We start from the raw sequence: 12842 nt of genomic DNA on the forward strand, positions 1-12842 counted from the left end.
GAGCATGCTCAATAATCAACCCCAATGTTTGAAAGTGTCATCAGCACAGAAAGCAGCTGCAGCTACAAGCCCATGTGAGCCCTGCAGTCACAAAATTGGCACTCACCTCAGTATTGATGTGGATAGTATGTATTATGAATATCCAAACTACTCCAAAAGAAAATGAATATTGTTCACAGGTTTTTGTTCTGAAACTTGCGGTGCTTTTGAGTCAGATATGGAGTAAATAATGTCTTGATGGAGTGTACACTGAGGAAAGGTCTGAGAGATAAAGAGGAGCTTTATTTGTAGATAAAACGGAGTGTTTATTGCAGATGAAGAGGAGCATTATTTGTAACACAGTCAAAGATGAAACAATACTTTAGCAGTTTATCCTTCAAATGTACCATTCTTGCAATCCCCAACACATAAACACTCAAGTTTTCACTTTTTCAAAAAAGAAGATCATAAACACCACCGTCAGTTTGAATGTTTATCTCCACTTCTTCACTCACTCATACACTCCACATACACATTTAAAATGCCCGTTAAAATGTCCACACATCTATAGAAAATGTCCATAAACCTTCAACATACATTGTGGGCCAAGTAGACCCATTTTTTCTTCTTTGTTTCATTAACTCTAGTTTATGCCATCCTCAAATTCAAAATGGGAATTATATTTTTGCATATTTCTACTGTGTTAGTTCATACCATTCTGACTGTGTCTTCTACACTTTCCAAAGAACAAAATATTGACACAAAAATGTGCAATCCTTACTCCACCACTCTTTTTAACTCAGTCTCAAGCACATCTTGTTTTGAACGCCATGTTTCATGAAGGCAGTTTCTGGGTTAGTGTGCAGCAAGACAGGGCAGTGCTGCTGAACTGACTCATAGTAACTGTGGGTCTGACAGAACCCATGACGTACAGATAGGCTAAACTGTTTCTTTAGCGAGAATGGGTCTGATAGACCCACAACACACTGAGTGAGTAAATAATGAAGCATGGTGAAGGTTAAAATGGCCACCCTCCTATCTAAAATCTTTAATATCACGTCTTCAATCATGCTGTCTGTCCACACAGGCACTTTCACTCAACTGTTGCACTGATCCCATTCCTACCAACTGACTCATGTTCTTTCTGGCACTCAATACATACAGCCACCCTTCCACTTCCTCTCCCTATCTCTCTCACCACCCCCTCCCTAAACACATTCCCTCAGATTCTGGCAAATTATCACCGTGAACACCTACTGCTGCATCTCATTTTCTCTTTTCAGATCACGATCAGCTTGAATATCTACTGCTGCTGCATCTCATTTACTCTTCTCAGATCTACTAAAATGTCTTTCAAGTCCAGCTCCAAGTTCAGCATTTCTCCTGCAACAGAACAGGTCCAAGAATGACTTGCATGCAAACCATGCACTTGCACAAAAAAATGCCCCCCCACCCCCACCACCCACTAAAACAACACCACCACCACCACCCAAGCATCGTTGTTGTTGATTACATGTACCTATACATTTTTCCAGCAATAACGTTTTACAAGTTGCTGACTGTGTAGCAAGAAATCACATAGCAAAAGAGAAACGTACAAGGAAATCTGCAGAAATATGACAGCCCTCGACTTACACCTACATCTGTTGACTGCATATTATTGCATGTAAGAGAGCTAGAAGCAGGCAGACAGACAAGAGAAGAGACAGAGTGCTCACTACACATATTTTATAACCCACATAAATGTGGTAAGCTTATTTATAGGAAGAAACACTGTTTGGGGAGGAGAATGGTGAGGGGGAATGAGAGAGAGGGTGGTATTTTGACCACCACCACCTCTGCCCCCCACCTGATACAGCTTGTCAGTAGCACAAGTTAACTTCTAAATATCATCTGTAAGATGAACATACAAGACCAATTCTTAAACTTACCAGTGGTGGCGTTTGCCTCAGCAATAAAAGTTACTGTTAGAGGATGCTTGTTCAGTTGAACAACCTGCAAAAATTTAACATTACTGATGTCTCATTTGTACAAAATGTAATACATGTATTCTAATTTATCAAGCTTTTGTAATGAGAAATGTGTGAAAAATAAATACAATATCAACAAACCAAGAGAGAGAATAGGGAGAGACAAGACAGGGCAAAATTCTTTGATACTGTTGTCATAAAGGTATCAGATAACAATTATATTAGACATGCTTTTATATCTCAACCCCATAAAACCATGGATTAAAAAAAACAACCAGAAACTCAGAAAGAGAAAGAGGCTCACAGAGAGAGACAGACAGTCCAAGAGACAAAGAGAGAGAGAGAGAGAGAGAGAGAGAGAGAGAGAGAGAGAGAGAGAATGAATACATTTCTATTCAGGATTAAGAGATTTTAGGCAAGGCCTATTCTTCCAATCTGTCCTTGTTGGTTTACATCCAAAACAATGTGTGTGAGATGGAGAGAGAGAGAGAGAGAGAGAGATGGAGAGAGAGACTGAGACACAGACAGACAGACAGAGTGAGGAAGAAAGGCTGTGACGAGGGTGAAAAAACACAGACACATATTCTCTTGCACAAAAAGTGGTTGCAAGCTGATTTTCAACTTGTATACAGTGCAATCAAGTGATGAACAGGCAGCATATAAACAACAAACTTAAATGTCAACTTATACAACAGTAAGCAAGAATAAAAAATGCATTACTGACTGTTATACTACTACTAACCTGTATGTTGTCATAGAAAGCGATGATGGACTGGTTACTACCCATTCCTATCTTGCTGGCCTGGTCAGTCATGTGAGAGAAGGCGCTCAGATAGGCAGGTCGCAATGCCAGCTCTGGGGCATGTTCGTCAGCCACTGCCCAGGTACAACATGTCTCATCTTGTATTGAATTTATTAAAAAAACAAAACAAAAGCATTTAACTAATCTAACTAATCCAAATGGAAACTAATTTCTGCAATCACCACGCAATGTGACATTTGTGTGAATATTAATATGTGTGTGTGTGTGTGTGTGTGTGTGTGTGTGTTTACAAAACCACGGATATCAGTAGGTTGTGTGTTGTGTTGTGTTGTGTTTGGTTCTGTTTTGTGTGTGTGTGTGTGTGTGTGTGTGTGTGGGTTATGAATTATGTATAACAATACATGTAACTGTACATACATTGTCATGTATGTACTATACAGTAGATGTATGCACATATGATTCTGTTTACTTCTTTATATTAAAAAAAGCAACAACAAAGATTTTAAAAGCAGAATTAACTGTTGAAGAATCACACAGTGTATACCTTTCAACATTGGCACACCATCTCTGTCTGAAATCACAATGGCATGTAGACCATTCACACTGAAACAATAAGTTATGTCAGTTAGTTAAAACATTGCATATCATGCATGATGTACCATTAAAATCCAGCCAAAACAAAAACTTTGAGAGTTAATTAAATATACATATACCAACTGGAACGAATTGCAAAGGAGATAAATGAGACTGATCTAACATCAACAGAGAACCCGTTCTCTAACATACAGAAATTGTAATACTGGCCATTTTATGCCACAAGATTACCTTTCCTAACTTTCCAATACTACAGTTTTCATGATACACCTATCCCATCTTCATCCTATCCACACACACTTGTCTGCTTCTATACAGATCTACTCTTGGCCCTCCAAGTAGATGAATAAAATTTCCTTTTAATATGTTAGTTGTTACACATTATAACACATTTTGATTAGGAAGTAGTATGTTTTTTATTTACTCTACAAACTGATGTGCATATGCTAAATAAGTGATACAATGTCCGCTCTTTATATACCAGCTCATATTTTTCATCATAAATCATTGTTTAATCTTTTCATTTCTTTGATGTCCATGGGCATACTGCAGCACCCCAGACGTCTACTTCAAAGTTCCAACACATAAATTATTTATTGATAACAGCTTTCCTAACTGCTGCAAAGACAGATGACAACTTTCTTTTGGACACAATTTTCAGAATTCAGACTCAGATAGGTTTAAAAAAAAATCTTTATTGTGACTCTTATTATTACACTGTAGGAACCTGGTCAGCTATGCACAACAGGATGTTGTAGCTGCGTATGTTTCTACACAGCATGTTTCTACACAGCGCGCAAGCTGCTGTCACTGTACCCTCACCAGCAGCTGATTGTCACTCAAATTACAAAAAAAGAGAGAGAGTGTGTGTATGTGAACATTTGTGTGTAATTGGATAAAACTAAACGATGTCTGTACATATGACTATTTCCTTGCTATACAGGATCATGAGGATGTATTATTTATGTTAATACTAATCATAGTGATATACAGTAAAAATAGCACTGTGTGATACTGTTCACTATTTTCAATGAAACAATCTATACAATCATGAATGCTCCTATTGCAGCTGGTACAGATGTGTGTACAGATGTGTGCATGTTGGTGGGGATCAGTAAGAGAGATAAAGAAACAGTGAGGTTACATTACCTCACTTAATACAGCCAGTTCCCTGTCCTGACTTTCCCCACAGACAGCCCATATTAGTAAATAAAATTGCAAAAAACAAATATTAAAAGTTATGAACTGAAATTTTCCAAACTGATCAGTAACATATTGAGTTAGTTGGAGACGAATTATAAAACTTCCTCCCTTCTTATACTATCATCCAGTGGGATGATGAAAGTATCCATAATTTTTTATCGAATTTTGCAAACACTGATGACTTGTAAACAAATCCAGGAAAGCACAACGTTATACAGCCCTGATAGGGCCCTTGCATCTGATTCTGTTGTCTGCCTTGTGACTGAGAAGAAACCGAGTTACACACTATTATTCATATGCACTGTTCGCATGAACCAGTCACCTAGAAAATAACTCTCCTGCTCGCAAGCACAGCAATATGCTCTACATTTATTGGTCGCAGTGCAGAGCTGAAAGGTCAGTTAAAATATTCTTAAGTTATAATATCATCATGCAAATTAGGTGCCTCTCCAAAAATTCAAAACTTTATTTATAAAATCCTGATTGGGCTCTTTCATCTACAACTACTGTAAATGGTAGGGCCTTGATTGGGGCCCATCGTCCAGACTTGAGCTAATAGTTGAGAAAGAGTCCTGTTTATACTGTGTGATGGGCGCAGTCTATTCATATTTCAGAATAGGCACAATATCCTGTGTAATTCCCAAAATAAAGTAATGGTTCCACCCCAGTTCCTTCAAATTTGAGAAAAGGCCACATAAGATCAAATGATACATGTGACTAACTTGACTATGATCACATAAAAGTTAAGAAATCAGTTCTTTTTCTTCTTCTTGTTCGCCTCTTCAGAGTGTCAGTCCAGCCAATCACATGAATGACGTTGTCCTCTCCAAGTCCTGTCTGGAGCCATGGAGCTTGGTGTGCGGTTGGGTTCGTGTTGGCCATATAATGTTTTTGAACCCCTTCAGGAGGGAACAGGACTGAAGAATGTGTTCTGGTGTTTGGTCTTCAAGACCAAAGGAGTATGTGGGAGATGGTGCCAACTTTATCTTCCTGAACAGGTGGGCACTGAGCCGGCAATGGCCAGTTCATAATCTCATATCACCACCTGTTGCCAGTGTTCAAGAAAGTGATATGCATCCCTCATGGTTCTCAGTCATAGTGTTGCCTTTAAGAGGGTCTTCTCTATGAAGCTGATGCTGTTTTCTGATTGATATCCTCTTACTCCAGGTAGAAATAGATTCTATAAATTGCACCTTTACACTATAGTTACAGTGTTGTGGAGTACAGACAAATATATCACTGATACAATGATAATAAAACTGTACCCTACACATGTCCACAGATATCAAATAATATATATCTATAAATTTTATACTAGGACTCGAGGAGTAAAAACGTTCGTCATAATTTTACTGTCACCTTTTTCAATGTTGCTGTTACTGTGTTAGTCAAGTGTAAACATTATCATAAATATTAATCATTACTGTACAGTTCTTCGAAAGAGTGAAAGGATGGGACTGGGAGAATATACTTACTAATTCAACAGCTTTCGCAGGTACGCTTTTACCTCCTGAAAAAGAAAATGAACAATTCTGGTCAGGTAACTTTTACGAACCAGACGACTCGTGATCTCATGATTATTCAGGCGATAAAACTGGACTTTGCGAGTCATATCACGAATTAAATAATAAGTCGGAAAACAAATGTGGGCTACATAGCTGAAATGAAAACATATTCGAAGGCATCTATCAACAGAGCGAATTTCCACTTTTTATTAGGTGACTGTTCCAAATGAAATCATTAAAATCACCCAAGCTTTCAATGATACCATCATTGGCCTACCTCAGCCATGTTTGTATTTGAACTCTCCGCATCAGAAACCACAGAGTTGCATTTACCACTATATACCGAAATCAACTGGAAGTCACTGGAAACCAATGGATCTTCGAAGCTTTAAAAGAAACAACTTGATAAAAACAAGGTCCACTTATAGAAGGGATACCAAAAGTAGAAAAGAAGACAAAAAATTCTTAATTTCACCTTGATTACAATCCAGTCGACCACAAATGTTCATCACGAGGCTGAAAACACACTAAAATAAAACACAAAAAAACATGGCAAAGCAAATAACTAACAAAGAAACTGCAAACAGCAAACGAAAAGCATTTTTTTTCTCTCCGAAATTTCAAAACTTAAAAAGACCATTTTGAAACCACGTTTGTTTTCGTAACTAAAATGTAACAATTTCATATGTTCAAGGAACTCAGTGAAACACAGTCCGCGGCGGCTCTGAGTAACGAAACTTCATCAGTTCACAGAAAGACAACTCGGAGTCAGTAAAACGGAGTGTTCGTATATGTGGTCTCAGAATGAGTATTTTGATGTGTCACATGTGATAAAAGTTCTCACAACAACAGTCAACAAGGCAGAACCGTTGAATACCCACTGAGCCGCATCCGCAACTGAGGCCGCACACTCGTGACACACTGACACACACACACACACACACACACACACACACACACACACACACACACACACACACACACACACACACACACACAAACACACACACACACACACACACACACACACACACACACACACACACACACACACACACACACACACACACACACACACACACCGCACACTACCACCACCACCACTGACCACCACTGACTAACCACCACCACCACCACCACCAAATATCACTGATGGAAACAGTCTTCTGTTATTGATATTTCCCCTTACATGAAACCCTCATTTATCAAGCGGATTACAATGCTGTCAGACTGTTTAAAAAAAATTAAAGAAAATTAAAATTATCATAATTATTTTTAAAATGACATTCATCCTTTTGGTTCCCGGGCTGGGACCACTATTATCAGTTTTTCGTATTTCGCAATGCTTTTGATGCCTCCTCTTTTGTAATCGGCCGCTCTAGATTCCGAGAAATTTTAATCCTGTGAGCAACTTCAAGAGAATTCTAGTGTCCTCTATCCTGTTTTCCCGACGACAGATGGAATAACTTTAATTTTTTTTTTTTTAAACATATGACTGAACCGTTGGTTTGAGGTCTGTATGTCTGTATATCATTATGAACGTAACACTTTTATTTTCGCATACCTGACGAACACGAGGAAGATGATTTTCGCATACGAATTCTGTGAATTTGTTTATCAGCAGTCAATATCCTATATGTTCAAGAAAGGAATGAAATATCAGTCAAATGGGAGACTACCGGTATTCAAGCGGTGGGCAGAGGTCGCATGCTTCTGTCCCTTCCATTCAGAATACAGCTCAATTGAATAATACACAATTATTATCCCCAAAGAGAAAATACTTTGAATGGTTGAGAAGACGACATAATGGTTAATATGCTTCTCTGAGGATCTGGGTTCGAATTCCGCTCTCGCCCTTTCTCCCGGGTTTGACTGAAAATTCAAATTGAACTTCTGGTCATTCGAATTTGACGATAAACCAAGATCCCGTATGCAGCACGCCGGCACTTGGAGGACTGAAAATAAAGACCCCATGGCAATAACAGTGTTGTCTTCTGACAAAATTCTTTAGAAAAATCCACTCTGATAGGTACGCAAATGCATGCACTCAAGGCCTGACAAGCGCGTTGTGTTATACTGCTGTCAGGCATTTATCTCAAAAGCAGACGTGGTGCAGAGTATAGGATTTGTGCGAACGTAGTGACGCCCCCACTGAGAAAATGAACTAGAAAGCGAATCAGTGCTTTGGTTTATTACTACTATCACTATCACTGTCATCATCATCGTCATCTCTCCCCGCCCCCCTCTCTCCCTCTGTGTCAGTGTGTGTGTGTGTGTGTGTGTGTGTGTGTGTGTGTGTGTGTGTGTGCGTGTGTGTGTGTGACTCTGTGTGTGTGTGTGTGTGTGTGTGTGTGTGTGTGTGTGTGTGCGTGCGTGTGTGTGTGTGTGTTTCAAAGCAAAGTTTATTCACAGAAACATCATCAAAGCAGCTGTATTAACAGATTAAGTCAAAGCACAAAAAGCAATGCTTATAACCGTGCTCTAAACTTGTCAAGGAACTGGCTGCAACTTGTGTGTGTGTGTGTGTGTGTGTGTGTGTGTGTGTGTGTGTGTGTGTGTGTGTGTGTGTGTGTGTGTGTGTGTGTGTGTGTGTGTGTGTTCATCCTTTAACATCTATACGTGATATTAGACGAGGGTAACCCGGGAAAAAATCGAGAGAGGGAAGGAGAAAAAAATCACCTTTTAAAGCATGTGTGTGTGTGTGTGTGTGTGTGTGTGTGTGTGTGTGTGTGTGTGTGTGTGTGTGTGTGTGTGTGTATGTGTGTGTGTATGTCATTGTGTGTGTGTGTGTGTGTGTGTGTGTCATTGTTTGTGTCATTGTGTGTGTATGTATGTGTGTGTCATTGTGTGTGTGTGTGTGTGTGTGTGTATGTGTGTGTGTCCCATCCTTTCACTCTTTCGAAGAACTGTACAGTAATGATTAATATTTATGATAATGTTTACACTTGACTAACACAGTAACAGCAACATTGAAACAGACTACGCCTGTTCATACTGCACACCTCACCTGTTCATGCTGCACACTACATCTGTTCATGATGTACATTTTATGTTGAAACTGAGCACCATTTTTTGCTAATCCCGCCTACACCTCCACCCTCTGCTCTGCTCTTTGCCCCCTGGGGGTCCAGGAAATAAACTTCTTGCCTTGCCTTGCTCCTCTCCCTCTCACTCCCACCCCCCGCCCACACACACACTCTCAGTCTCTCTCCCTCTCGCCTTTCCTCATTTCGAAAGTAAAGTGTTTTCTTCATTTAACTTCAGTCGCTGCAAACACACAGACACAGACACACACACACACACACTGACTGACACACACGCACGCACAGACACTATAAATGAATTCCCACTGTAGTGAATAAACCATTGATTATACAGCTCCAACTGTGTAAGCTTATGTCAGTATCTGATGTAAGCTGAACGTTGAGCCATAGTCAAGCTGCAGTGGCCTTTAGAAACACTCCAGATGACCACCAATTTCATCTCAGAGGTCCAATCTCAAGTGTAAACAGCGAACATGAAAAGGGAAAGGATTAGGACTCATATGAGATATCTCAGAGGTCCGAATTTCAAGTGTAAACAGCAAACAAGAAAAGGGAAAGGATAAGGACTGGCATACCTCAATGAAGCAGTAGCCTATGGTAATGTGCCCAGCTGGATCCACAGGTTCAAATCACGGGAATTTTACTCCCCTTCCACAAGGCCTTGAGTTCTGGTCTGGGTGCTAGTATTTTGAGTGAGACGATAAACCAAGTTCCCATGTGCAGCATGCATTTAGCTCACATAAAAGAACCCACAAGCAACAAAAAGGGTCGTCCCTGACAAAATTTAGTAGAAAATCTGGTGAACAAATACACTCAATTGTTAAGCAAAAAACTGAAGGCAGTGGAGCTGCATTATGGTAACACACTCTTCCCATGGAGAGCAGCCCGAATTTCACACAGAGTAATATGTTGTGACAAAAAGTAATAATCTGATTCAGAACAAATAAAATTTTGACCTTTGAAATGACGTGGTGAACCACACAACATTCGTTTTCGATATTTTGTTGGGTCCTCCTCCTTGACGAAAACAAGATCAGATACAGGCGCATATGTTTGCCTCTGATTAATAAATCTATATTTACCCCCTGCTTTGCCCATGTTACTTCCAAATTCAGGGAAGCTGAAAATTTCTTTAAAATAAAATCATTATTTAGGGGTGTTCTGTTCGGGTTTATTTTATTTTATTTTTTGTTTTGGTCATCAGTTTACGTTACATACAATGATAATTGATATATCAAAAAAAAGTTACTTAAAAAAAATATTCGGGGGTGTTCTTTGTTGTTGTTGTTGTTTGTTTGTTTGTTTTAGCCATCAGATAAAATGCATTAAAAAAAAAGTTACTTATTTATTTATGGAAAGGGGCGTGTGAAATAGTGCGCACAGTGACACATTCTGGACTCCATACATACATTTGACTTTGACCAAATGAAAATTTAACGTCATGCTATGTGCGTGTAGAAAAACAACAACAACAACAAACAAACAAAACCAAACCGGACATGTCAACAACTGGTCCACAACAGCAAATTCTACAACCCATTCTCTAATCGCGCGCTTTAAATTTAAATCTGTGAATATGATCTGTCTCGGTCCGTGAGATCCACTCATAAAGCTGTTCTGGTGAGGGGAAACTCTCGCGTGATGTTCAGTGCAACGAGAAAATGTCTGCTTTGTGTGGAACTGCAGATCTAGCAATCGATTTGATGAAAAGAGATAAAATAAAAGACAGACAGAGAAGTAATTGCTTGCCAGAACTGCTCAAAAAGCCAGTGATTGCAAGGAAGGAGAGTACAGTGTCTGTCTATCTGTACACCCAATGAAAATTTGGAAACAAGGCATTGGACACAAGCACTGAAGCACCAGCCTTCCATTCGTCGATTTCACTGCATTACCACACCGCTGGCAACGATTCTTTGTGAACTTTTCGCTCTGCCTCAGACATCAATCGGTAAAGGTCAGGAATTTGTCAGTGTTCGACCTTGTTAGTCTCCAAGTTTCTGATCCATATTATAGGAGGATGAACTTTACATTAATGTTGAATAATCTCATCTTGCGGTTGGAGGGGGGTTTGGGGTTTCAAATATGCTTATGGATGTTGAATGCATACCTTACCTTGTTGATTCTTTATCTGTGCCTGCTTTTTTTCTGACTAAGCTGCCTGGATTGGCAAAAGTTTGTCAGTTTCATTGATGTTCTCGGCTCGCAGATCGGTTGGGTCTTTTTCAATTGATGATCGAGGATTCTGTCTTTCCTGTGTTGATTTTGAGGTCTGCTATCTTTGCTTTTTCGGAAAGACGGGTTAGTTTCTCTTGTGCGTCTTGGCAGCTGTGTGAGAGACGGTTTACAGTGATATCATTAGCAAAGTCAAGATCTTCCAGTCGTTTGGTGATCTGTCGGATGTCTGTGTTCCCATTTTGGGCGGTCTTCTTCGTAGTCGACGACCAGTAGGAACATCATTGGTGACAAGAGGCAACAACCCTATTGTTGAAGGTAGTTTATTCTAAAAAATACATTGACATGTAACATTCGCATGCAGATATTTGGCTTCTTTGTGTGAGGCATTTGCCTTGAAAAGACAGCGACATAATTGATGACACCTGCTCGAGCTCATGTCATAAAATCCTACATGGAGGACACGCTCAGGTGTCTGATTTCAACAGCATTAAAAGCGTTTGGCTCCTCTTTCTTTACCAAGATCACTAGATTTACCAGTGACAATTCGAACTGTTCGCCGAAGTCTAACCATTGTGACAAGAAATTCCTGCAGCCTACATGTAACAGTTCCTCAACTCCATTTCAGCCAGGATAAAGGAAACTGAGGCGAAACATAGGTAAGTATCATGCTTTTTTCTTCTCGTATTTCTTTAGGTATGAACGTAAATATTTTGTCATATTAGAAATAAACATAGGTTATCTCTGTTGGCTGTAAGTAAAACTCAATTAAGTGGAGTGGTGGCATAGTTCAGAATGAAGGCCAAGAGTCTGAGAGACAGATCAGCATCAGATTGCATCCGCGCAGTGTGGGAGAGACTTTCATTCCCAAATGGGCCTGTCAAAGCCACAGCCGGTGCTGCACCAGAAACCCACAGCACAACTCCAAAGTTTCCTGAGACTGATGGATGCCAACAATGGCCTGGTAGTAATGCGTCCGCCTTGGAAGCGAGAGAATCTGAGCGTATGGGAGCGAATCCCGCACTTGTTAGAAATTTCTCCCTCACCAATCGATCTTGAGTGGTGGTCTGGACGCCAGTCATTCGGATGAGACGATAAACCGAGATCTCGTGTGTAGCATGTACCTAGCGCACGTAAAAGAACTCAGCAACAAGAGAGGTGCCCCTGTGTGTGTGTGTGTGTGTGGTATCGTGGTTGGTCATGGATTTGATCTTTAATAGCATTCAGGATCAAAATGTTAAAGGTCAATGTCACAGCATGGCAGATAATACTGATAGGAGCAAAATTCTGCGTGCAAAAGAGAGAAAGTCTTAAAACAATAATCATATGATTTGGCATGATGATTGGTCATGGTGCGAACGAAACTCGTGTAAAGAGACAAGGTCAGGGGTAAAAGTTCGAGGTTACAGCATGGCGCGTTGGAAAAATGTGGAAGCATGATATTTGGGTTTTTCATCTGATTAACACGCACGCACGCACGCACGCACGCACGCACGCACGCACGCACGCACACACACACACACACACACACACACACACACACACACACACACACACAACAACAACGATAGACTGACAACATTGTAGGATGGATTGGGAAACCATTTGTAGA

General features: G+C 40.0%; 1 protein-coding gene across 1 annotated transcript; it reads right to left on the reverse strand.

The window, feature by feature from the left end:
• Window positions 1–459: 459 nt before the first annotated feature.
• Window positions 460–6341, reverse strand: LOC143291937 (ragulator complex protein LAMTOR3-A-like). Its single transcript, XM_076602081.1, has 6 exons — window positions 6292–6341; window positions 5985–6019; window positions 3257–3315; window positions 2692–2825; window positions 1911–1974; window positions 460–1362 (listed from the first exon to the last, which is right to left on the reverse strand). The coding sequence occupies exons 1-6, from the start codon at window positions 6298–6300 to the stop codon at window positions 1283–1285; spliced, it is 381 nt and encodes a 126-aa protein (XP_076458196.1). The 5' UTR covers window positions 6301–6341; the 3' UTR covers window positions 460–1282.
• Window positions 6342–12842: the final 6501 nt, after the last annotated feature.

Source organism: Babylonia areolata, chromosome 18, assembly GCF_041734735.1.
Source record: "Babylonia areolata isolate BAREFJ2019XMU chromosome 18, ASM4173473v1, whole genome shotgun sequence".
In the NCBI taxonomy this organism is placed as follows: Eukaryota; Metazoa; Mollusca; class Gastropoda; order Neogastropoda; family Buccinidae; genus Babylonia; species Babylonia areolata.

Coding starts and splice junctions, on each gene's coding strand:
- LOC143291937 (XM_076602081.1), bottom strand. Junction 2,826..3,256: donor TGGTGTGCCAATGTTGAAAG/GTATACACTGTG, acceptor GTACCTGGGCAG/TGGCTGACGAACATGCCCCA. Junction 1,363..1,910: donor TGAGGCAAACGCCACCACTG/GTAAGTTTAAGA, acceptor GTTCTGTTGCAG/GAGAAATGCTGAACTTGGAG.